We start from the raw sequence: 27,677 nt of genomic DNA on the forward strand, positions 1-27,677 counted from the left end.
TACGTTTTTGTCCTCTACTAGTAATTGCTCAAAATTTTAAAAGCATTTATCAATTTGTGTTTTTTAAAATTCTAGTATGAATAATTTTAATTATTTAAAAACTATTTTTTATAATTATAAGCTTTTTCACAAATTGACAATACAATTAGTAATACTAATGAAGTAATCTACATCTCCCTCATAAATAGGTGGAGTATTTGAATATTGAATTTTCTAAATTTTTAAAATTCATTAAACATATTTATTATTAAAATAAACCCATAAATGTAAAAATTGTATATTTAAATTTTAAATAACTTTTTTTCAAAAAAATAATAATAACTTTTGCTTTTCTCTCTTTTATGAGTGTTTTATTTAAAAAAAAAAAAGAAATAACACTCCACTGTGATATGAAAAATATCAACATGAGCTACGTATCCAATCCGTCGTCCTTTCAATTTATTTGTGTAAAATGAAAATAAAAATAAAAATAAAAATCTCCGCTATTTTGTTTAATTATGATAAACGACAATATTAACAAATTTCTAAATTATCAAAATTGATGTGACATAATTTATCAAAACTATATTTTTATATTTAAAATTGATTAGGGAAAAATGGTCAATAGGAGTTAAATTCAATTTTAAAAATATTTTAATATTTTTCAGTATTTAAAAATTCTATTAACAAATTACAGAGAATGGATATCGATTCCAACCTCAAAATATATATATATATATATATATATATGCATTAAGGGGCCTTATCAATATTGTTTGCAACGCATAACAATCAATTATTTAACCAAATTCTTTTAATATTATTTGCTTAACATACATTGATTAATTTAATTTTAACTGTATTAAAATTTGCTTAATATAATTATATTTCTAGTGAAATAAGGATTTAGATTTGAATAGGAAATCAATCAAATTTTTAAATAATTATTAAAAATTAATTTTTTGTAAATTTATTTATCAAACATTGACATACAATATGGTTGGTTCAATTTCAAATTCTAAAATTTTATATAATTTAATTGAATCATATATTTTATATATTTAATTTGAAAAAAAAATTAGAATTAGAAATTAAATTCTATGAAATTGGTTATAACTAAACTCAATTCCTTTAAATTTTAATGGAATTTGAAATGAATTCCTTAAAATTTAATAGGCCCCCAATAAAACTTTTCCTTCTGATTATCATTTATTTTGTGAGTTAATTAAATAAATAATCGAAAATTAATAATTATTTAAAAAATATTAATGATTAAAAAATAAATAATTAAAAATTATTTTAATAAATAATTATATTTTTAATATTTTATATTATTTATAAATATTAAATAAAAATAATAAATAATACTAAATAATCGATATTCATCTTAAGTAAATAATAGCTCGACAATTTTCAATTCAGATGACTCATTTTGTTTAAATTTTTTAATCATCTCATGATCACTTAACTATAAATTTAAGTTACTTATTAAATTTAAAAGAAAAAAAATACTAAAATTAAACAAAAAATATTGAATAATAATTAATAAAAATATATAAATTAATATCTGATTGGAAGGCATTGATGTAAAATAAAATTGTATTTAATAGTACAAAAACTTTAAATATCCATATCAAAACACACGTGGTACACTATCAATGGAATTTACAGCCAAACTGGGCAAACTCTGTCCCTTTTCTTAAGAAAATTTTGACTGAAATATTATATTAAACTAATTCTTTTACTGTGTGCAAAAAAAAAATCCTTCTTTTTTCTTAATTTGTTAGATTTGTAAGCAAAACTAAAAAAAAAAAAAAAAAAAAAAAAAAAAAATCTAAATGACCATTCCAAACCTCTGAAACGTAACCTTCGGAAATGAGAAAAAGTAACCATTGCAGTCACATATAGAAATAACCACAGCTTTCTGCTCCTTAAAAAACTTACTAAAAATAAATTTGACATTTTTTAGATTAAAAAAAATCAAATTTTTAAGAAAAAAAAATAAAAGAAACGGTTTTGTTTTGAAAAGGATAAAACTTAATTTTCTAATTTTAGTTATTTTATTGTATAATTTTATTTTAGATAATATTACACATTTATATATAACTATGATATTTTAGGAGTTTAAATTTATATAAATTATTATTATAACATTATGAATTTTTTAATATTATTTTTTAGGCAATGATATTTTATTAGGTCAACTTATCATGGGTATTTTTTATTAATTTTATTATTCATTTATATTCACATTTATATATATTATAAATATTAAGTATAAGACTTAACACGGTTAAATATTAGTAAATTACAATTAACTTTCTAATATTTAATAAAAATTATATTTTAATCTTTATAAATATAAATTTAATCTATTAAATTTTATTTGATTAATAAAATAATTTTTAATTTAAATTTTATATTTTTAATTAAAATTAATCTCTATACTTTTATAGATTAGTTCCTTATAATAATTAATAAATTCTTATATTTATAAATTAATATCCGGTATTAAATTTTAATATTTTATATATATAAACTAATAAAATAAAAATAAAATAAAAAATTTGATATCTTATTTTTGTCATAATTAATAAAAAAATCATTAAAAATATAAGAATTAGACTAGAAAAAATACTTTTAACATAAATTTAAATGCATATTATGCTAAGATTCTTGATTTAATTTAATTTTATTAATTTATTTTAAAATATTAAATTTAATAAATATGTGAGATTAATTTGAAAAAATTATAAGTATTTATTTATAAATAGTTATAATATTTAGGAATAAGTTTATAAGAATATAAAAATAAATTATAACTAAAAATACTATTTTATCATAAAATAAAATTTATAATTAAATTTATAAATATTTAAACTAAATTATATATTTTATAAAATTTTAAAAATTAAAATATAATTTATCTTAATTAAAATTTATTTTTAAGTACCACATTTGCTGCTTTCAAAAAAAAAATACCACATTTGCATTTATTAATGATTTTAGATCAAAAAAATCACACTTTATTAATGAAGTGAAACAACGTTAACTCTTTTCATCATAAATTTTCTTAAAAAAATATCAAATTAATTTTTGTGATTACTCAAAATTTTTTTTACCGTGCCAATAAATGGTGCATTTAAAGCCATCAAGGACAACTGCCCAATATCTCGGGGGACTCAAGTGCCAGTAGCAAATCTATTCACTTCTATTGGGGATAAATTAAAAAAAATTAATTAAATAGAATTATTTTAAAATTTTAATTTAATTTTTTATTTATTTTATTTTATTTTATTTTTAATTAATTTAATTTAATTTAATTTTAATAAAAAATAAAAATAATAATATATTATTTTTTATAATATAGATAAATTAGATTATAATTAAAGTAAAAATATTATAATTAAAATTTAAAATATTAAAGATAAAGTATAAAAAATAAAAAATTTATTAAAAAATTTAATTTAAATTGAATTAAATTATATTCATTTAATTTGATTTAACTTTTATTAAAAATTATTTTAATTTAATTTTTATAAATACTAAAATTTTAATTTTTAATTTGATTTAATTTTAAATCAAACTAACAAAATAATTGTGTATTATATAATTCAAGCTATTATATATTATTTATTTATATAAACTTAATCATTTTTAATAATATGTTTTTTTTTTATAAAAGGAATAACAACTCCTTTCGATAAATACTTACATGTTAATATTTTTAAATAAAACAATAACAATAAATAATAAATAAAACAATAATAATAAAGCTATTATATATTATTTATTTATATAAACAATAATCATTTTTAATAATTATTTTGGAACGTTTGAAGAAAAATGAGATAATTCAAGGGAAAATCATAAGAAACTTTGCCTAAAAGAAACATTTTAGTTGATGCTTGCATGGAATTCGGAGAGGTTTGGTAGCTTTTAGTTGTTTAATAGAGCAACAAATATGTCTTCTTCCTGCCATTCCTTAATAGACAAGTTTACCAAAAGTTTAATCATGATTTCCATGTTGATTAGGTAATCACATGTGCAAGCTCACAACGCTAATTCCTTCCAAACTAATTAACATTAATCAGCCTAATATATATATATATATATATATATATATATATATATATATTTAAAAATAGTAATTTCATTTATAACGGCTAAAATAAGTGCATAATAATTTTTTCAATTGAAAATTAACACAAGTATATAAGAGCTAATATAACTGAAAGAGAATAATTGTTAAGTAATAACTGGGCAATTTTGATTCTGTATAATTAAAAGAATTCTATGATGTATAGTGTTGTTTTGAAAATTTATTACATCTGAAATTTATTAAAATAATTTAAACAATTAAATTACTGTTATTTTATTAATGTTTAAAACAAGATTGCACTATATTTCAAATTAAATAGATCAAATTATTAAAATATATAATATTATGATTAAATTGCGTGTGAAATAAAAGAATCTCGATATTAATTTATTATTTTTAATATTAGACGAATTAAGTAATTAATTTTTATTTATAAGTATTGCATAAATTTTAATAAATTAAAATTAAATTACATTCACAAATTTAATTTAGTAATAAGTATATATAAATAAATATAAAAAAATTTAAATTTTACCCTTTTAATTTTCAATTTTCATTTTTAAAAAAATATATTTTTATATTTTATTTTTTTTTTAAAAATAAACTTGCCTAATCAGGCTTTTTTCTTTTTTTGATAAATGCCTAGTCAGGCTTGATCCAATAGTTTAGGATAGTATAAGGCATATATAACTTACTTGGATCAGCTCCCACTTTTTTATTTTTTATTAAAAAAAAAGGGTCTGTGGTGAATTATTGATGTCGTTTCTCTAGAGCTCTGCAATATGATTCGTTTCCCGGGGACTCGATTGTACTGGGACTGCCGTCCTCCTTTCTGCTTTTTCCGTCGACTTCTCTGCTACTACGGCATCCATTTTTCAATCTCTAATTCCAAGACCTAAACCTCTGATTTAAAAAGGCAAATTTAACGCAATTAGACGTCGTGGGAGTTTCAGGAATGGAGAACGCTGATGTCTTCTTTGGTTTACATGACTTCCTAGATCGCATGCGCCAGCCTTCTGCCGCCGATTTCGTTAAATCCATCAAGAGGTATCTGTTCTTCCGATCGCAACACATATTTGTATAATTATATATATTTCTCCCTTATGCTATCATACCATGTATTTCTTGGCTTTTTATCATTTTCTCGTCGTTTTTAGCTGTGAATTGTGATTCTTCCTGTTCTCAAAAGCTGGAGAAGCACTTTCTAGATGTTTGGCCTCCCCTCCCCTCAAATCCGGAAGAAGTAGGAAGGCTTAGAATATGTTCTGGATTTGATTTTTTTTTTTTCCGGATTTGCATTGGTTTAGGAAGAATTTAATTGAAATAGTGTCTATATATGTTAACTTTTTTTTTTAATAAATAAAAGATGTAGGAATGTAGTTGGTCAATACAGCACGTTGCTTAGAAGAAGCATTCCGTGAAACGAGAAGGAGTTTCTTAGGTCATCTGAGTCTATTCAATTGCAAATGTGAAAGTTTCTTGTTGACCAAAATAATGACATTTGTGAGAGTTTCATTGTCTTCTTTTGCAATTTGGTTAGTGAAGTAGAGTATTGCTAGTGTACAAGGCAATGCTGCAAGGTTTGAGTGTGGTTTGCTTTATATGGCAGCTTCATTGTCTCGTTTTCAAACAATGCTCCTGATCCAGAAAGGGACAGTGCTATGGTACAGGAGTTTTTTGCCAACATGGAAGCGGCTTTCAGAGCTCATCCACTCTGGGCCCGTTGCTCAGATGAGGAACTGGAAAGTGCTGGTGAAGTGAGTATCTGGATCTTTACCTTGCATGAAATGTCATTGGAAAAATTTTCTTGATGATTTGGCTTTTGTATATATGAATTATTATTTCATTTTCATATGTAGCTGTGACTTGATATGGGTGGAGGACTGACCCCATGTGAAGTGTACTAGTATGTTGTGAAGAAGTTAAACCAAGTTATTCCAAGTCTTTCACAGCATGGTGTGTGGCATTGTCACCCCCAAGTGACAATCACTTGCTCATTTCATTCGTGCAATGTACATCTATCTTTTGGTTCTTAACTGGTTGTGACTCATGGGTCTTAAAGCTGCTTTGGATTTCATACTTTTCTGTTAATACATGTGAAATCTAAAATGTGTAAAAATAATGAGCTTAAAAACATAATACTATTGAATGTTGATAGCTGCTAGGCTAAACTACTGCCTGTCCTAGTATTTTTGTCCATCTCATATTTTCAGATGTCAAAAAAACTACTGCCTATTTACTGAAAGTGGAGATCGTATATTTTTGGAGGTTAAACAAACTGCAAATTTTGCAATAGAAATATTATAACTGATTTTTCATCCAAGAATTTTTTAGCTAATAAAAGAAGTTCTGTGACACAGTAACATGCTCTAGTTGTAGTTCCCTTGTCATATCTGTTTATGTTTTTCCCCTTTCCTAAGGATATCAGTATAGGATCAGGCTACTGAATTTTTTAACTTCACTAGTTGTAGTTCCCGCATTGCTAAGGGAAAATGTTATAGGTGAAGGAGATTTTGTCCAAGTTATAACCCTTCAGAGTCTGCTCTTATCGTTTGACAATTTATTGATTATCATAGCTATAAGAGTGAATCAATGGTGAACTTAGCGAACTTAGTATGTATACTTTGACTCATTTTCTAGCCTTCAATTCATCTGCTGCTTGGGTTAAGGGCAGCCCTTCCCTCAGTCATCGAGTGGCTTCAGATTAAATATTTGAACTCATTTTCTTCAAAGGAAAGACAACATTCTCCAAATTATGCTGTTGGAATGACTTGCAACAATAAAAGAAAGGTGAAAGAAGAGGGGGGAAGGGAAGCATAGACAACAATGGGGGAGGGGAGTGGGAGTTTTGTCATTGAACATATTAAGTTTTAATATTTAATGGGCTATGACTGACATCAAAGTCTGGTTTTAAATTCCAGTCACTGCCACATAATTGCGGTTGCAAGTAATGGAAACAATCCTATAACAGCCTATCGCTAGGCAATTTCTTTTGAAAAATTTGCATAGTAATGGTGACAACCTATCGCTAGGCAATTTCTTTTGAAAAATTTGCAAAGTACATGAAGTAAATAGATGTTTAAAGATACAAGTAAAACTAAGATACACAATCACATGATAAATATAAATATAATAAATAAAGATATTTAATCCATCATTCTTAGACATCATCATCATTAATCAATTTAAATCTAATATGACTATGATCATTGGCATCAATCAATTTAAGTCTAAAATAACTAGGTGGATGGTAAAGAACAATATTTCATGCTATAAATTTGACAAAAATACCTAGTATCGAATATAATTTTCTTCACAAATGAGCAAAGAACACCATAAATGAAAATAAATAACTCATTTTTTATAAGATATAAATGTGTAGAACTAGAAAGATAGATAGTAGCCTTAGCTCAACAGAGAAGAAATGAAAGATTTGAAGAAAGATAGTTTACTTTTGATGGAAAATTGAGATAGAAAGTAAGACAAGATAGTTTAAAACTCATCAAACTAGAAACTAAGAATAAGGAAGTGTTATTCCCTCATCCGACTTGAAAAAAAAGTGATGTAAAGGACTGTTACTATTAATGTCAAATAACGGGCATTACCATCAAGTAACGGGTGTAAAAGCCGTTACCCAAACAAAATTTTCAGCTTTAAATAACAGGGGTCACAGTAACGGGAAGGCAAAGAACATATAAATTTCGTTATGTAACAGCCTACGTTTAAACCATCATCAAAGGCCAAACTTGATACTATATCAAATAAACTCATAGGGCTGCATCAGAGGATGTAAAGGTGAGAAGTTTTGAAGAATGAATAGATTGATAATTACATAAATGCCAAAGCTAACTGGCTGAAATTGCATTCTCAGAAGGTACTTGATCAATCCCTACATCCTGCCCTATTGGACGCATATATTTTTTATTTGCTTCATTAAGAACCACAAGCAGTGAAAAGGCTATCTTTTCATAAAGTATGACTTCCAATACTTTTGAATGAATTGCATTCTATAATTGCTTGCAGTCATGTTATTGTTTCGTGTCTGGTTTCCCTACTCCTGAGGGGGTAGGAAAAAAAAAACTGTTACATAATGCAGCTGAGAAATGTTAATCTTATTAATTTAGATGTGTTGCATCTGGCTTTCTTTCAAATACAGGGACTCGAGAAGTATGTAATGACAAAGTTATTTACCCGTGTGTTTGCTTCACTTCCAGATGATGTTAAAGTTGATGAGCAACTTTCTGAGAAGATGTCTTTGATTCAACAGTTCATTAGGCCAGAAAATTTGGACATTAAGCCAACCTTTCAAAATGAAACGTCATGGCTGGTAAGTTGTAGGATTCACATATTAAGTGACGTTGATATTCTAGATAAAGTTTGAAAAATGGATACAACTCAAGCAGTTATGAATTGCTGAACATAAAAGGATCAGTTTTTGAGTGTTATATTAATTGAAGAAAGATCAAAATTTAAGTATATCTGTTATCTGCAACTCCTATAGGTGAGCATAATGCAGTAAGCACTAAGGATTTTTCTTTTTCAAAAATCTTGGAGGATTACAACTTTTTGTACAAATTAGGTCAATCTTATTAGATTTTGTTTGAGTGAGATTCAATTCTTTCAATGTGGTCCTCCTCGGCACCCCCACGGGAATGTATCCATCCATGTGTGTTTGTGTGTGACAACCTGAAGAACACTACTGTGACCAGATTATGCCAGACCAGGGTTCTTGAGGCTCTCAAATTTAGATGCTTTATTCATATCTACGGGATTGTAGCAACCAAATTATGCCTTCTAGATGAGCGGGATCCTCTTTACTGGAATAAGAAATGGCTGATTTAGATACTGGTGACTAGTAGTGACCATTGGTTAAAGGTCTTCATGAGTCACATTAAGTCTAATCTTGTCTTATTTATCTTTATTGTGATCTTACTCTGCACCTTTCTGTATGTGTTGTCAGCTTGCCCAGAAAGAACTGCAAAAGATCAATATGTACAAAGCACCGAGAGACAAACTTGTGTGCATTCTCAATTGTTGCAAGGTCATAAATAACTTATTGCTTAATGCTTCAATAGCATCGAATGAGAATCCTCCTGGGGCTGATGAATTTCTTCCTGTACTAATTTATGTTACTTTGAAGGTATGATCAACAAGCATGAAGTTCTTGTCCCTTTTGTTGATTTTCATCCTTGTGAAAAGTCAATATGTGGACAATAAATTGTATTTGCATGTTAATGGAAAAATTACTGAACACAGATGGATGCATTTCCCTCTTCATTAGATTGTTAATCTTTACTTTGACCCAATAAATTTTGACTCCTATCTAAAAGGTGTAGCTTTCAATTCTTATATATAACTTTCTCGTATCAAAATCAAACTAAAGAACCATACAATTCTGTGGAATTAATTCTGTTTATTTGGACAATGGGCATGTGCATAGCATCCTTCTGCCTGTTGAACGTCTACATCATCCATAGCAAGATCATTTGTGAAAAGAAGCAACGCCTTGAAATTAATGCATATTCAACTTTATTCCATTTAATATGTGATCTAAATTTCACAAAATTGCTTCACTTCACTAACTGTGCAGGCAAACCCTCCACAGCTGCATTCAAATTTGTTGTATATACAACGATACAGGCGTCAATCCCGCTTAGTTGGGGAAGCAGCCTACTTTTTCACAAATATGCTCTCCACAGAGTCTTTCATCTCAAACATTGATGCAAGATCCCTTTCAATGGAGGAAAGCGAATTTGAAAAGAACATGGAATCTGCTCGAGCTCTTTTGTCTGGGCTTTCAACTGATTTAGGCGGTTCTAATAAAAGTGATCCAAGCATAGGAAATAGTCTTAAAGCAGAACTTCTAGAATCCAGACTTCAGGCTTTAAATTCAGGCAAGGAAAGGAAATCCTCGTTTAGATCCAAGTCTTTTGAAACAAGATCTGTCAGCAAGGACGTACATTATGTGAAAGATGAGTCATCTATGGCAAAGGTTCCATCCCTCTCAGATATAGAGAATAGAGGAGCATTGATGCTTTTGAAGGAGGATTTGCCAAGCATAGTCTTTCGAGAATACCCCTATTTGTTTGCTCATACTGGTGATCTTACTATCAGTGATGTAGAAGACCTACTAAACAATTACAAACAGCTGGTTTTCAAGTATGTTTGTCTTTCCAAAGGTCTGGGTGGTGCTTTGCCACCATGCCATCCCTCCAATTCTCAAGTTCATCGACCTCATGAAGCTGAAACAGCCAAAGAACGTCAGGACAATGGAGCAGTAGAGCCAAACGATGAAACAGAAAAACACATTGCTATGACAAATAGCTCCAGCACAATTTCTCTTGCTGGTGAAGAAAACTTTGAATCAAAGTCCCCACTTGATAAGGCAGTGGAGGGAAAGGAGGAGACTTCACATTAATGGTTCATTGTGTCTGGGCCATGTCTTCTTTATGAGTAATAAAACTCTCAACACAACAGCTGCAACTGGAAGTGTTTGTTTCTTTTTCTGCTGAAAGAACTAGTTTTACATTGGGTTTCAAGTGCAGAAAGAACAAATGGAAATCTATTTTTTCATATCATTGGTGTTTCCATGAAAGCACTTAAGACAGACCTCTTGGCACCACATGATCCCAGAGTACATCTGATTTTTTTCTCCAGGTGTATGAAGATTATATGTTTAGCAGAATGCACATGAACATGGATGATTAGGTTCTCGATGGCAGTACCTATCAGGAGGTACATCCTTGCAGTTTTTTCCCCTATTTTTTCCCACTCTTGTAATCCATGTTGATCTCTTATTATGCTGCTTCTTTTATATTTTTAGACACGAGAATAATCAGATTGCTGTAGTTTTTTTCTTTCTTGGCGGAATTTGTTATTTGTCAAGCTTGACATTTGAAGTTGACATTTCTAGGCCTCCTCAAGATTCGAAAATGCGAGCCATAGGACACCACAATCTGTGGCTTCATGTTTAATTCAGTAAAAATGACATTGTTAGAAGCAAGTTGCTGAAAAGAATCCTCCCTGCAAAGCGTTTTAAAGAAAATCATGTTTGTGTTCGTGGATTGTTACATCACGCTCGATTCAAAATTGCATTACATTTGTAGGTTTTCTTTTTTTTTTTTCACTCAAATTGTTTCATCATCTAGATATATATATATATATATTTTCATTTCGAGATTAGCCCACTTTGCCTTGCAACTTCAGCATGTAAATTGGAAGATAAAGCAGTGTGTTGGAGGCTGGTGGATGATTGTTCTCCGAAGGTGAAACTATTGTTTGTTTGACCTGTGCTGTCTCTCCATAGGCAGGCAGATCGATGAGGCGATGATGGAGTAGTCTTTCTCGTGCTTTACAAACTTGCATATATTTTATTTAATATTTTATTGCGTGCATAAATGTTAGGATAGAGGGCGAAGAGAGAGGAGATTTCTATTATTTTGGGAATTGGGACCCTAAATAACGTGAGGCTTAGACAGTTCAGGATATGGGTTGTAATAAGCTTCCAACACACATAAATACACATTTATTAAATATTTTTATTTATTTTATTTATTTATCCTTGTGGAGGGCAATGTCAAGACGTTTTTTTTTTAACTGCAAGTACTTTACCATTATATGGCTTTGTTGCAGCCGGGATTCAGGTTTAACTCAATGCCTTTTACCAATAAAGAAAACTTGAAATTGTGTTGATTTTTCACATGATTCACTTAATTGATAAGAAAGATTTTTTTTTGAAATGGAATTGATAAGAAAGATAAATATGATACAATCAAATGTTATTGAATTAAATCTTTACATATTGTAATTTATAATAATAATAAAAATTATATTTTAAGAAAATAATTATACGTTATAATTTCAGTTTTAATACTTCATCCTTAATACTTCATCCATTTTTTTTAATTAAAACTTCATCCTTAATACTTCATCCATTTTTTTTATTTAATGAAAGTTATGGTATTTGAAATTGGAGTAAAAGCAACCAATAAATAAATTGATTTTTTTTATAAAAAACTCTCTTTTAGATATTTTCTTTTATAAAATTTTTAACAAATCAAAATTATGATAAATTTCATATTTAATTACTTTTTTATAATTTATATGCGATTCAATAAGTCAAAATCATAATAGATTTTATTTTTAATCACTTTTTATAGTTTATGTGCGATTCAACAGGTTAAAATCATAATAAATTTCATATTTAATAACTTTTTATACGTTAGATCCACATATACTTGATATATAAAAAAAATTTTCTTATTTTATTTGGGATTACAATTTTTTTGCCGCTATATTTTTTGGGATACTTTTTTTTTTTACTCTTCTGAGTAGAATAAGATTGATCTTCTTTAATTCGGCTTGTGGGTTCACGTTCTTCACCTTGGAGAGTTAATGTAGTCCTTTTATTTGTGTTTTGTGGCAAATCTGAGTTTGATCTATATGTTTCTTTGTTGCTGGGTTTATCTGTTTTATCTCTATACTTGCAAGTTTCACCCTGTTGACTTCGCAATTCAAGGGATGTTTGACTCAGTGGGACATGCTTATTTTGCTGGGGGATGGAAGGAAATCATCCTAAGAGTTTAAGCATCAGTCGAGATTTTCTCAATGATTGTTCTTTTTTATTATAAGAGATTGAGAAGCTATTTCTGCATATCGCATCTCCCTCTTGGTTTATTTTCTCATAAATCTTTAGAAGTAAACGGTAGCTTAACTTACTTGGATTATGGGTGTTTGGCTAGGCAGTGCTCTTCTTTCCCGGCTTATTATATTTTTGTGCTTTTATATAATGTCTGATTCATTTTTTATTCTAGAAAATTGTATAGAGTTAAATTAAATTATAAATAAAATTCTTTTAAAATAAACTTTGATGACCGCTGGGTTTCTTCACCTCGGTCTAAGGCCAGACCCATTAGGGCAGCTCATAATCTGAAGGCTTCTAGGCCCCCTCCAAGAACCAGGTCCAGTCCATTCTGTTCAAAAACCGGGCTCCAATCAGTTCCTTAAAACAGGCCAGCTTGCTCTTCTAGCCCAATGAATAGATTCCTTCTGAGCCTAATTGTAACCTCATCCTCTGGCCCAATTCATAATCAGGAAGGAGTTCAGCCCCTTCGCCTTGTGGGACCATCCGCATGCGCGCCCGGGGAGAATCAGGGGCCGTTACGCATGGGACAGAGATCTGATTCCCTCGTACGTCCGTATCAACGTAGCAGGGACAGGTGGTCCAATGATACACGTTCTGTTAACACGTCACTAGTAGACAAAAAGGAAACATATAAAATGAGAAATACTCTCCTCTAAGTCTAAGTTTTTCCAGTTTTACAGAACCCATTGTAAAACCCTATTTTCTGGATCTCAGATCATCAATTGGCGCCGTCTGTGGGAACGAAGGAGATCTTTTCATCGCCGGAGTTCCACTCTCACAAATACCCACTGAGATCCACAATGGCTAACCACAACGAAAACAACGTCACTCCAAACGACCTGAGCTCTGCCCAAGAGGGGCAGCAATTCTCCTTTTCTAGTCCTACAACACCAAATAACCAAACACCAATCCCTTTCAACCCCTCGCCAAGCCTGGCGGGGAATGCTTCCGCCGCCACCTTGTCCAACCAAGACCTCCAAACCATGGCCCTTCAACTGTAGAACACCGCCCACTGGTTGGGGCAAATAATGCAACAACGGGGCCTTAGCACCCCAACAAACGTATTGCCAGTGGTAGAAGAGCCCCAGACCAATGGACCTCAACTTACCCACAACCATCCCCAAACTGTTAGCCGTGAAACCGGAGAAAGGGAAAGAAGAGCTGGGGAAGAGGAAGAACCGGAGGCAAGGGTTCATAGAAGGAGGGTGAGAGGGATGATTGAGAACGATGGGGCCGAAAGTTATTCCGCAGAAACAACCAAGTGGACAAGAAGCGAAGCGGAAGAAGAGGAGTACCGCCGGGAGAAGAAACTCAAGAAAGAGGAAGAGAGCGTAGACCAAAAGCTGTAAAAGATGAGAGAGCAGCTCTTGGCTGAGCTGGGGATGAAGGATCAAAACCAAACTATCTTGCACACCTCTTCGCCCTTCTCGAAGTGGGTACAACAGGAGACCGTTCCCAAGAAATTTATGATGCCGCCTATGGCCGCGTACGACGGAGCCGAGAACCCCCGGGAGCACGTCTTGAACTACAAGACTTTCATGGAGCTGCAGACTTTGTCAGATGCCCTGATGTGCAAGGTATTTCCTACAACGCTCTCGGGGCCAGTACGGGCGTGATTCAACAGCCTTGAGGCAGGAAGTATTAGTAGCTTTGGAGATCTGGCCACCCACTTCATCAGCCGGTTTATCACCGGGGTGCCCGCAGATAGGAAGACGAGTTACCTAGAGACAGTCAGGCAGAGGAGAGACGAATCGCTCAGGGAGTATGTCGCTCGTTTCAACACGGAAGCCTTGTAAATTTCTGAGCTCGATGAAGGAAGGGCTGTAGAAGCCATGCAAAAGGGGACGACCTCAGCCGAGTTCTTTGGCTCATTGAGCAAGAAGCCTCCGACCTCACTGGCCGAGCTGATGAAGCGGGCTGAAAAATACATAAGGCAGGACGATGCTTTGGAGACAAGCAGGTTCGCCAGGGGAGCGACAGATAAGGGGAAAACACCAGAGGAAGGGAGGTCAGAAAAGCACGAGAAAAAGCATGGCAAGAGACCTGAGCCTTACAGACAACCCTGGGATCGAAGGGACCAAAGACCTCCCCCTCGGGTCTCAGAACGAAGGTCACTCCCCCCGTGGGTTCCGGAAACACCGACCCCCCTCAACGTCTCTAGAGCCGAAGTGCTCATGGCCGTCCAGGACAAGGGGTTCCTCCAATGGCCTAGGCCTATGAAAACGGAAGCAAGCCAGCGAGATCCTGACAAATATTGTCAATACCATCGCACACACGGCCACGACACCAATAACTGCTTCCAGTTGATCACAGAAATCGAAAGGTTGATAAAAAGAGGGCACCTCAAGAACTTCGTGAGGAAACCGGAGGGACAGAGACCTCAGCCCAATCCGGTGGCACAAGTGCCAAGGAAGACAGGAACTGGACCAGTGAATGATGGGACCAGTGGGACCATCAACATGATTGTTGGGGGAACAAGAGGTCGGATGAGCCGTAGGGGAAAAAAGAGGAGTCGAGAGGGAGAGAGCAGCAGCGCCGAAGTCATGCAGGTAGTCGAGCACTCTCCAGTAACCATCACCTTCTCTCCGGAGGATGTCCAGGGTGTTCAGATGCCCCATGACGACGCCCTTGTCATTAAAACCATCATTCACAACTATCGAGTCAAGAAGATTTTAGTGGATGATGGGAGCAAGGTAAACCTATTACCCTATCGGGTTTTCCAGCAGATGGGAATCCCCGAGGAACAGCTAGTTCAGGATCAGGCACCGGTCAAGGGGATTGGAGGGGTACCAGTACCCGTAGAAGGGAAAGTGAAGCTGGCTCTCACCTTAGGCGAAGCACCAAGAACTCGCACCCATTATGCGGTATTCTTAGTAGTCAAACTCCCGTTGAGCTACAACGCCATCTTGGGGAGACCTACATTGTTTGACTTCGAGGCGGTCACTAGTATCAGATATCTGGCGTTGAAGTTCCCAATTGAGGCAGGAGTAGGAGTAGTCCGGGGAAGCCAGGAGGAGGCGAGAGCAGTATATTTAGCCACAGTGGCGGAGCCGAGCTCAGCAGTAGAGAGACTCGACTCAGAGGTGCTAGAGGTCAGGGATGAGGAGAAAGAAACCAGAACAGAGCCGGTCGGAAAACTGGAGACTTTTCCTTTATCAGAAGCAGAGACAGATAAAATCTTCAGTCTCAATGCTAGCCTCACTGAAGAACAAAAAACTGAAGTCATGACCTTGATCCGAGGCCACACATCGTGCTTCGCCTGGAAGCCTTCTGACATGCCCGGGATTGACCCTGAGGTGATGACCCATAAGCTGAACGTCCTCCCCGACGCCGGACCGGTAAAACAGAAGAAGAGGGTAGTAGGAAGGGAGAAGCAACAGGCCATCAGGGAGGAAGTGCACTAGTTAGAAGAGGCAGGCTTTATTAGGGAAGTCATGTACCCGCAGTGGTTAGCAAATCCTGTATTAGTCAAAAAAGCCAATGGTAAATATAGGATGTGCATAGATTTTACCGACCTGAATCAGGTCTGTCCAAAAGATTGTTACCCCCTCCCTGATATTAATAAAATGGTCGACTCTACGGCCGGTTTCGATTACATGTCTTCTTTGGATGCTATGTTTGGCTATCATCAAATTCCAATGGACAGGTCAGATGAAGAAAAGACCTCGTTCATAACAGAAGAGGGGACCTATTGCTATAAAGCCATGCCCTTCGGGCTGAAAAACGCCGGGGCAACATATCAAAGACTGATGAAGAAGGTCTTCAAAGATCAGATCGGCAGAAATATAGAGGTGTATGTAGATGATATGGTGGTCAAAAGCCCCACTTTCCAGCAGCATATGATAGATTTGAGGGAGGTATTTGATGTGTTAGAACAGTATAGAATGAGGCTGAACCCAGCAAAGTGTGCTTTCTTCATCAGAGGAGGAAAGTTCATGGGATACATGGTGAGTGGGAAAGGCATTGAGCCCAATCCAGAGAAAATAGAAGCCATACTGAATATGCCAGAGCCAACCTGTGTAAGGGATGTCCAGAGACTAACTGGGAGGGTAGTGGCGTTAAACCGCTTTATGTCCAGGTCGGCAGAGAAATGCTTGCCATTCTTTAAGAAGTTGAGGAAGGTACCAAACTTTGAATGGACGGAAGACTGCCGAGAGGCTTTCGAAGAGCTTAAAGGCTACCTCAGCTCCCCCCATGTACTCAGTAGCCCCTTGGAAGGAGAGGAACTTCTGATATACTTGGCAGCCTCTGAACAAGCGATCAGTGCAGTATTGGTAAGGGCAGATGAAGGAGAACAAAAGCCGGTATTTTACGTCAGCAAGGTACTTAAGGGTGCCGAGACCAGATACCTGAACATTGAAAAGGTGGCGTATGCTCTGTTGCTAGCAGTCCGAAAGTTTAGGGTCTATCTGGAAAGCCATCAAGGTATAGTGATGACAGACCAACCTCTGAAGAAGGTTCTGCGCAGGCTAGAAACATCAGGTCGGATGCTCGCTTGGTCCATGGAAATTAGCCCTTACTGCCTAGAATATTGACCTCGGACCTCTATAAAATTTCAGGCCCTTGCTGACTTCATAACGGAATGCTCGTTCAATGAGGAACAGGGAGAGTCATCTTCTGAAGTGTCGGGGAGTGGGAGAAAAGAAGAGCCTCTCCAAGAATTTGACTGGAAGTTGTATGTAGACGGGGCATCAAGCGCTGGGGGCAGTGGCGCCAGGATAATGCTTAAAGGACCTGGAGAGTTTAAGGTCTGCTACGCCCTACGCTTGGAATTCAAGGCCTCCAATAACGTGGCAGAGTATGAAGCTTTAATAAATGGGATGCTGATGGCAATGGAGGTAGGGGTAACCGACCTCGAAGTGAATAGTGACTCCCAGCTGGTGATCAATCAGGTAACTGGGGTATATCAGGCCAGAGATCCAACCATGCAGGATTATTTAGCAAAGGTAAAAGCCATAGAAGCCGAACTCAAGGGTCGAGGAACCATCGTCAAATACCAAAGAATACCCCGAGAGAGAAATGAGGAAGCGGACCTGCTTAGTCGGTTGTCCAAGGAAGAATTAGAACAGCTCCCTGACGAAGTATACATACAGCATGTCAACACACCTGCTTTTAATAAAACAGCCACTGTGTTACAGGTAGAACAAGGCCAGACCTGGATGACCCCATACCTGGAGTATCTGGAAAAAGGAAAGCTCCCTGAAGACAAGGATGAAGCAAGAAAGATAGCAGCTCGAGCCGCTAACTACCAAGCAGTAAGGGGGACATTATACAGAAGAGGGAAGTCCAGCCCCTGGCTCCGGTGTGTAAGCCCGGAGGAGGCAATGAAGGTGATGGAAGAGATACACAGAGGAATATGCGGAGCTCACGAAGGGGCAGGAACACTGGCTAATAAAATATTCAGGTAAGGATACTACTGGTCCACTGCCAAAAAAGAGGCAGAAGAGTTCGTCTGGAAATGCGATGTATGCCAGAGGTTTGCTAACGCCATCAATATCCCGGCCACTCCTCAATCCAGCATATCCAGCCCGTGGCCTTTCTCACAATGGGGAATAGACATCCTAGGGCCCTTTCCCAAGACCACGGGGCAGAGAAAATTTGTGGTGGTGGCTATGGAGTACTTCTCAAAATGGCCAGAGGCAGAGGCCATTCCTACAATCACAGCCCGCCAGATGATAGATTTCGTATGGGGGCACATTATCTGCAGATTTGGCATACCTAGGGTGCTCGTTTCAGACAACGGTAGGCAATTCGACTGCAGCGCCTTCAGAGCATTTACGGCCAACATGGGCATATGGCACAAATTCTCCTCAGTGGCCCATCCTCAGACCAACGACCAAACAGAGATCACCAACAGAGCTATCCTCCAGGGATTGAAGAAACGGCTGGATGGGGCAAAGGCGAACTGGGCGGAAGAGCTCAACAGCATCCTGTGGGCACTCCGAACTACCCCCAGAGCGTCCACTAAGGAAACGCCCTTTGCACTCGCTTTTGGCACAGAGGCCGTAGTCCCAGTCGAGCTACAAATCCCCACTCATCGAGTCCAATTTGCTAACGAGAGCACCAACGATGACAAGTTGAGGAGCAACCTGGATGCCCTCGAATAGGTTAGGGAGGAAGCCCAAGTCCGAACTGCCGCTTACCAACAACGAGCAGCTCGCTACTACAACCAAAGGGTCAGGGAAAGAAGCCTAAAGGTGGGAGACCTAGCCCTGAGAAACCTAGAGGCTACGGGAAAGAGAGCGACAGTAGGCAAGTTAGCACCGACCTGGGAGGGCCCCTTCAGAGTAGCAAAAGTGGTCAGGCCAGGAGTATACCGAATTGAAGATATGCAGGGAAATCCTGAGCCCCATGCCTGGAATATCCAGCACTTGAAAAGGTACTTCCCTTGAGGTATCGTCAAATGCAAAAGACCTATTGTATCTTAAAAGCATGGTAATAAAATAGGCGATGCTTATCGTCTCAATTCATTATTTGTCTCTACTCACATTGCTTTCATGAAAGAAACAAAAGGGAAAAATGAAACAGGCATAAATGCCCAAGACCTCAATTAGGCACAAAACCAGCTGAGATGACGAAGCGACAGTAAGGCCAATGAGCCTGAATCTTGCCCAAGACCTCAGTTAGGGACAAAACCAGCTGAGATGACGAAGCGACAGTAAGGCCAATGAGCCTGAATCTTGCCCAAGACCTCAGTTAGGCACAAAACCAGCTGAGATGACGAGGCGACAGTAAGGCCAATGAGCCTGAATCTTGCCTAAGACCTCAGTTAGGCACAAAACCAGCTGAGATGACGAAGTAATAGTAAGGCCAATGAGCCTAGGGGTGAGCATTCGGTCGGTTCGGTTCAAAACCGAACCGAACCGAATAAACCGAAAACCGAAATTTTAGTTTTTATGAAAACCGAATCGATTTTGATCAAAAACCGAATCGAACCGAACCGGTCTGATTCGGTTCGATCGGTTTTAATTTTTAATTTTTTTTTAATTTTTTACATTTTTTTTTAGTATTTTAAAATTTAATTAAAATATTTTAATTTTAATATAATTTAATTTCTCTATATTATTGAAAAAACATATTATTATCCCTAATCGGTTCGGTTCGGTTTTTTCGCTTTTTTTCTGATCAAAACTGAATCGAACCGAAATAATTGAAATTTCTGAAATTTAAAACCGAATCGAACCGAAATGTATAAAAAACCGAACCAAATTTTCAAATCAGTTCGATTCGGTCAGTTTTTTCGGTTTGAACCGAATTCTGCTCACCCCTAAATGAGCCGGAATCTTGCCCAAGACCTCAGTTAGGCACAAAACCAGCTGAGATGACGAAGCGCCTGAATCTTGCGCAAGACCTCCAAAAGGAGCAAAAACGGTCGGCGGGATCAACAAGATCTCCCCGGAGCAAAAACGGCCGGCGAGGCTCTCAAAAAGACCTCTCGGAGCAAAAACGGCCAGGATCTCGTAAGATCTCCTGGAGCAAAAACGGCCGGCGAGGATCTCAAAAAGACCTCCCGGAGCAAAAACGGCCAGGATCTCGTAAGATCTCCTGGAGCAAAAACGGCCGGCGAGGATCTCAAAAAGACCTCTCGGAGCAAAAACGGCCGGCGAGGATCTCAAAAAGACCTCCCAGAGCAAAAATGGCCGGCCAGGATCTCGTAAGATCTCCTAGAGCAAAAACGGCCGGCGAGGATCTCAAAAAGACCTCCCGGAGCAAAAACAGCAAGGAGAGATAAGATCTTCTGGAGCAAAAACGGCCGGCGGGATCACCAAGATCTCTCCGGAGCAAAAACGGCCAGGATCTCGTCAGATCTCCTGGAGCAAAAATGATCGAGATCCCTGCAACACAGCCCGTATGAGGCTCGTCAAGAAAGCAAGAAGTTAAGTCTTAATTTCACAAGTGAGGAAGAAGAAATTTCGAACTCCTGAGCTCGGCACACAGATAGCCCACCAGCTTATACAAAGAACAAAAAATCCAAGCTCCTTAATCCGCTGAATGAACGGACTCACGATGAAAGAAAGAGACCCAGCCCACAGCTCGAATTAGCTCAACAGTAAAAAAAAAAAAAAAAAACAAAAAAACAAAAAAAAACACTTAGCAAAAATGACCCTGGCAGAGCACAATGACAAAAAGCTCAACTCACCACCCCAGTGGAACGTACAGCCCAAACCGCATCGACTGACAAAAGGTCACTTCCAGAGTGACCAGATATCCGAGCTCATAACCAAAAAGAAAGGCAAACGCGTCTAAAGTGAAGCTGCGCAATTACAAATCAAAGTCCGAAGATTTACCCCCTCACCACTCATGCAATAAATGCCGAGGAGGTAAAGGGGCAACCCGAGAAAAAATCCAGTGGCATGAACAGATGAGACCACAGCTTCAGCACAGCAAATCAGAACTAAAAACAAGAAGGCCAGCCCTGCTTATCACCTTCAAAGGTACGTGATCTGACCTATTATTATTAAACAAAGGCTGTATGCCCGAGCTCATAACAACGAAGTAATAGGAGAAAAATGAGGATATCCTTGCAAGAATCATAAAAACTTGCAGGTCGAGAGTCCAGTCCCATGTTAAAAACAGAGCTCATGGGTAAAGATAGTCCAGCCCGGAAAGAGCTTACAGATAAGAATGCCTTAGAAAAATAGATGAGTCTATAAGCCAAAGGTTCAGTCAATTAATAGAATTTTAGTTTCTGATGAGTTTGAAAGCAAAAAGAAGAAAACAAGCAAAATAAATAAAAATGAAATTTCATTCAAAGAAAAAGAAGAGTTACAGTCTAATCACCCACACTACTGAAGGAAAAATCGTCCTCAAAGGACTTACATGCCCAGGTACATTATCATCTACATCACTACCACCTACACTATTATTTTAGCTTTCAATGAATCCTTACAGTTCGGAAGATGAGCTTCACGAGTCTGTGGGATTCCCCTCTTCTTTTTTAGCTCGGCAGACTCCCTATACTCCTTTAGACGCTCCTTACATTCCAGCTGAACTCTACCTCGATATTATAGGAGAACTGAACAAGTTGATACCCATGAGCATCTCTCACTGTTCCGTCATATGCTGAGTGTATATCATGCATGAAAAACATAAGTCTTCAAGTTAAAATCTCAGGAAGATCAGCCTTGTCGAACTGGTTACTGAATGACAAAACATTCCACGGGAAAATTGGCGAGGCATTCTGAAGAGCAATGGAACAAGTGAATGTTGCAAACCTACACACATACTATGTTGGACTAATTTTAGCAGGTTACCCTGGCTTCCTGATTTAAACATAGCCGTTGATGCATTGTCCTCACTTGCATATTTGTAAGCCAAACTCCGAATATCACGGAACACATGTCTGAAAGCATCAACAGAAGCTCCGTTGAGTGCAGCAAATCTTTGTCCCTCATAGCACAAACGCCCTATATCGAAATCCTGACACGAGCCCGCCACGAGCCGCTCTATGTTACATGGGTGAACTGCATCTTGTATTCCACAATAAATCTCAGAAACCGTGTTATTCCATGAGTTTGAGTCAGGAGCAGATGTCAGGGGCACCACGGGAACTTTCTCCTTCTTCCCGAGAGGAAGAAAGGCAGGCTTCGCTCCCATCAACCCGGAGTCATCGCTCGTAGGGGTGAGCATTCGGTCGGTTTGGTTCAAAACCGAACCGAACCGAATAAACCGAAAACTGAAATTTTAGTATTTATGAAAACCGAACCGAATCGATTTTGATCAGAAACCAAATCAAATCAAATCGGTCTGATTCAGTTCGATTCGGTTCGATTTGATCGGTTTCGATTTTTAATAATTATTTTTATTTTTTACACTTTATTTTTAATATTTTAAAATTTAATTATAATATTTTAATCTTAATATGATTTAATTGCTCTATATTATTGAAAAAATATATTATTATCACTAATCAGTTCGGTTCGGTTTTTTCGGTTTTTTCTGATCAAAACCGAACCGAACCGAAATAACCAAAATTTCTGAAATTAAAAACCGAATCGAACCGAAATATATAAAAAACCGAACCAAATTTTCAAATCGATTCGGTTCGGTCGGTTTTTTCGTTTGAACCGAATACTGCTCACCCCTACTCGCTCGGCCTCAAAGACCGAGGGGACCTGAGAGCTTGAACAGCTAGAGCGGCTGGGACCTGTAACAGCCCGGCCCTTTCACCGGCACTGTTACCGTTCACGACCCAGGGCTATCCCTCGCCTGGCCTCGTGCCACCTCGGGCTTGGGGAAGGATGCGATGCGAGAACCCAAGAGGACAAATCCTGCCAGGAACCCGTGAGGGTGAATGGATGTTAAAAGCTGTTCACGACGCCAATGGAAAGCCCGAGGTGGCACGAGGCCAGGCGAGGGATAGCCCTGGGCCGTGAACGGTAACAGTGCCGGTGAAAGGGCCGGGCTGTTACAGGACCGACCTGTCGATACTCGGCAACATTGAAGATTCGACACCTCGAAAGCTCAGCTCCGAAGCTCGGGCAGGAGCAGGAGAAGAAGGCCGGCTAGACAACCTAAACGATATGACTTCGGCCACTTGTTGGGTAAACCTCCCCACCGATCGCCCTACTAGGAGGGCGTCTGGGGCAACGCTCAAGCTCCCCCTGGGCCGCGTAAGAGTTTTAAGGGGCTTAATCTGATCCATCCTCATCTTAGAAGCTGCAAAAAATCCAAAACCGGGGCAAGTCAGAACGACTCTCAATAAAAATCACAGAAGCAAGATTAAAACGGACCTCCACGAGAGATAAAACACCCTGTGAACATAAAACCTACGCTCAGACAGACAGATTCTAAAGGAGACATCAAGAAAATGAAATTAGGGGTCAGCGTTTGAGGAGCAATCTCGAAATATTAGAAAACCCCGTGGAAGAAAGAAGTTAAAGGGAGAGATAAACCATACCCTTTCTATTTAACAGAGAAGACTAAGCTCACACCTTTCCGAAGATAGATTATACCAGAAGCATGCGAATCGGAAAGAAAGATCCTTCATACTGGTAAGGGTCTTGAAGCCAGCAGTAGGGACAATATCAAGATATACCCTAAGAATGAGGTTTTTATACTGGACGGGATGATGCTAGACTCTAGTCCAGCGATGCCAGGATCCTTAAAAGATATTCATGAAAAAGGAAGGAAAGCGTACCTGGAAAATAAAAGCAGGAAAGTGGAGATGGCAGTACGCACGAAGAACAGAGGAAAGCCAGAAATGGAAAAAGACAGAGGGGACTCGAAAGTCAAAATGACAAAAAGATGAAAAGGCGTTATGAAGGAAGCAGTACATAAACAGGCGCGGTCATAATGATTCTTGGGATTTACCCCCTCATTAGTCGAGGCAATAACTGATGAGAAGGTAAAGGAGCAATTGATGACCGCTGGGTTTCTTCACCCCGGTCTAAGGCCATGCTCATTAAGGCAGCTCATAATCTGAAGGCTTCTAGGCCCCCTTCAAGAACCAGGTCCAGTCCATTCTGTTCAAAGACCGGGCTCCAATCAGTTCTTTAAAACAGGCCAGCCTGCTCTTCTAGCCCAATGGATAGATTCCTTCTGGGTCTAATTGTAACCTCATCCTTCGGCCCAGCTTAGAACCAGGAAGGAGTTCAGCCCCTTCACCTTGTGGGACCATCCGCATGCGCGCCTGGAGAGAATCAGGGGCCGTTACGCATGAGACAGATATCTGATTCCCTCGTACGTCCGTATCAACGTAGCAGGGACAGGTAGTCCAATGATACACGTTCTGTTAACACGTCACTAGTAGACAAAAAAGAAACATATAAAATGAGAAATACTCTCCTCTAGGCCTAAATTTTTCCAGTTTTACAAAACTCATTGTAAAACTCCATTTTCTGAATCTCAGATCATCAAACTCTATTATTTAATATGACGCAATTTAAAATATAAAATTTAATTGAATTTAACATAACTCAGGTTTAGTATAATTTCATAATTAAAAGTTGTTTACATTCATTTCCTAAATTACTTTTAGGATTAAAATTTAAAAAAAAAAAATTTTTACAGTAAAACACTAAGAGCAGAAAGGCGAAAAATCAGAGAACTTCTCTCGAAGAAACGTAAAAGGAGAAACGTTCCAGTATGTTTTTTTTTTTTCAGGCTAATAGGATTTTGAATTTAATCGTAACTGATCCAAACAATGAATTTGAGCGGCAAATATACTTTAGCTTTTATGGTGAAAGAGGTAGAAAATGATTGAAAGAATGGTCCAATACCTATGCTATGAAAATAATAATAATAATAAAAAAAGAACCGAACACGTGCCTCACACATGCGAACAAATATGTTGTCGGTTGAGCTGTAAACATATGTAGCCTTTTTGGACCTTCTAATCCGCACGAGATCTGCACGTGATGTGTTCCCCACTCCTCCTTCAGGTTTCACTCCCTTTCTGTCAAACTGTCTTTGTGTGTGTGTGTGTATTTATTTGGATGAGCATATGATCAATTGAATTTTATATATGAATAAGTTTACCAATACTTAAGTTATATAATGTATATATAATTAATAGAATTGACACTAATTTTTTTTTAAATGAGAAATTTCAAATTTAAATTTAAATTAAAATTAATATCAATAATATATAATTTGATTAATTCGGTAAATTTGACTTAATATCTCATATTTATCGATATAGTCCATATCACTGTGATCATTTAGTTTGGTTGGGGAGTCTCTATTCATATAACTCGCTTTCTATTGATTTATTTTAATTCTTTTTGTAATGGGAAAGTTTTATTAACAAGATCAATGATAAATGTTAATGGTATTCTATTACTAACTCTTGCAATTTTTACTCTTTGATATATAGCAAAAATAGATGTATTTTTAATAAAGTTATCCTTGATTCTATATTAACTTTGCATGATATTAATTCTAACTTATGTCAGTTATATTTCAGTGATATTTTTGCTAATACTTCTATTTTTTTCAAATTATTTCTTTTCGCTTTGCATGGAATGATCAATTTTCATCTGCGGTTATTATTGTCATTGTTATTAACCGTGTAGAGTTTATTGTGTATGGTATCACTAAACATTTATACTATTTGTCGGCTAGAAAAAACATATTCTGTTAGAAAAGAGTTTAAATTTATATATGGCATATAAAGCGTGAAATAAATTCTTTTATTTTGTATATTTCTATAATACAGATTATCTCATGTATTCGACATATATTTTATAAATATATACCTCTTGAAATTAATTATTGAGATGATACAATAACTATATCATCGAATTGATTATTTTATAATATTTTTTTAAATTTTTATTATAAATTTTATCGTGTTTTATAGATTTGAAATGTATTTTTTTTATTGATAAAATAAATATATAAAATAATTTTAAAAATCAAATTAATTATCATATATTATATATTCATAAATTAATTATGTAAACAGTAAATTTTTGAAATTTAATCAGATTTCACTATAACCAATTATTAATATTTAATTTTCCACATATAATAGGTGTAATAAATAATTTCCGAGTAATAGAGTTAAAAATTTGATTGGCTGTGAAATTGCGCTAATTGAGGGACCAGTAAAGAACCTTGGCGTTTCTTTGAATTGCGCAAACTCGTAAACTGCTACACATCAAAATACAATTTTGAATTTAAAGTCTTTCCAGAAAGAGACATAGATGAGCCCTCTATGGTCTTTATTTGCCTAATTCAAGTCTTGTTTTTAGGAGTTAAATTTTACAAAAATAAAATTTAGTTTTATTTATTTCAAATTATCAAATCATTCTCTATAATATATATTATTATTATTATTTGTCCTTGTAAAGGTAGGAAATTGGGCGGTACTGAAACTAATTTATTAACAGGGTGAATGTGGAATTTGATATTCTGACAAAAGTCGAGGACCTCAAACACACACATGTCTGAAAATCAAGAAAACAAAGAAAGCAAAAGAGGCCTCATGCTACACTCTCTTCACGCTTGCAAGGGAAAACAAACTTTCTTCTCTGTCTCTCTCTCTTTCTAACGTAGCACCAAGAAGGTTACAAGAACATGACCAGCTCTTCTTGTTAGCTCCCATTGCTACCTTCTCTCTCCATATCTCTCTGGTTAGAGAGCAATTAAGGACTTAGAAGATCTAAAAGAAAGATGGGTAATGGCTACAATCGCCACCAAAACCTGCACAAGTCCACATTCTTTCCCATGCTTTGTTCAAGACTTTCAGTCAAAGATGTGGCTCTTCCCAAATTAGAAGACCGATCTATGTCCATCTCCGGTGACCCTTTATCGCCGAAGATCGGTTGCATGGGTCAGGTCAAGAGACACAACAAGATAATTGGCTTCCCCACTTCTAACAAGATCACCATCACCAGAAACGACACTGCTATTCTTCCTGCCGCCGTCAAGTACTCTAAGCTAAAGAGGATCTTCTCTGCCAAGAATAGTTTCACTCCTACTGCTACTGCTTCCTGTAGAAGAAGAGGAGTGATCTCCAATGATGTAAGAGGATCCAAGATTGATGACAGTAAAGAGATTAATTCTGTTTCCATTAAAATAGAAGATATGGATCCTCCTTTGCCTGTGATCAAGAAAGTTCATAAACCAGCTGCAGATGGAGGAGGAGAGGATACTCTTTGGAAGAGGAGATCTGGTGGAGCTTCATTGAAAAATTTGCAGCTGCAACAGATTCAACTTCACAGACAAAATCTTGCACCAACTACTGTTTGATGACCAACTCCAAGGGGGGGGGGGGGTGAGACAATTCATAGGAAAATGTAAATGGGTATTGTCTCTAATTTTAATTTGTTTATTTGATTGATCAATTCTGTGTTGTAAAAGCAATCAAATGTATTTGGATGTATATGGGAATCTCAAGTGGTTAATTATAATTGATCTACCTTATATTTCTTATAGTAATTAGTTCTCTTTTCCCTTTTCTTCTTCTTCTCAGATTATTCATATTTGTCTTGCAACCTCATTTTC

The 27,677-nt window shown here is 36.3% G+C and overlaps 2 protein-coding genes across 4 annotated transcripts; both read left to right on the forward strand.

Moving 5' to 3' along the window:
* The first annotated feature begins 4,790 nt into the window (after positions 1-4,790).
* On the forward strand, positions 4,791-11,084 carry LOC110600130 (vacuolar protein sorting-associated protein 9A). Of its 3 annotated transcripts, none has more exons than XM_021736881.2 (5): positions 4,791-5,128; positions 5,691-5,838; positions 8,238-8,408; positions 9,042-9,221; positions 9,672-11,084. In XM_021736881.2, exons 1-5 carry the CDS (start codon positions 5,037-5,039, stop codon positions 10,497-10,499), a joined length of 1,419 nt encoding a protein of 472 aa, XP_021592573.1. In that variant the 5' UTR covers positions 4,791-5,036; the 3' UTR covers positions 10,500-11,084. The 3 variants fall into 3 exon arrangements, with proteins under 3 accessions (XP_021592573.1, XP_043809382.1, XP_043809381.1); XM_043953446.1 differs by lacking the exon at positions 4,791-5,128 and adding an exon at positions 5,941-6,037 and having other exon boundaries at positions 5,701-5,838; XM_043953447.1 differs by lacking the exon at positions 5,691-5,838.
* Positions 11,085-26,843: 15,759 nt separating this feature from the next.
* Positions 26,844-27,422, forward strand: LOC110606145. Its single transcript, XM_021744909.2, has one exon. It carries the CDS (start codon positions 26,844-26,846, stop codon positions 27,420-27,422), a length of 579 nt encoding a protein of 192 aa, XP_021600601.1.
* Positions 27,423-27,677: the final 255 nt, after the last annotated feature.

This window comes from Manihot esculenta, chromosome 18, assembly GCF_001659605.2.
Source record: "Manihot esculenta cultivar AM560-2 chromosome 18, M.esculenta_v8, whole genome shotgun sequence".
In the NCBI taxonomy this organism is placed as follows: domain Eukaryota; kingdom Viridiplantae; phylum Streptophyta; class Magnoliopsida; order Malpighiales; family Euphorbiaceae; genus Manihot; species Manihot esculenta.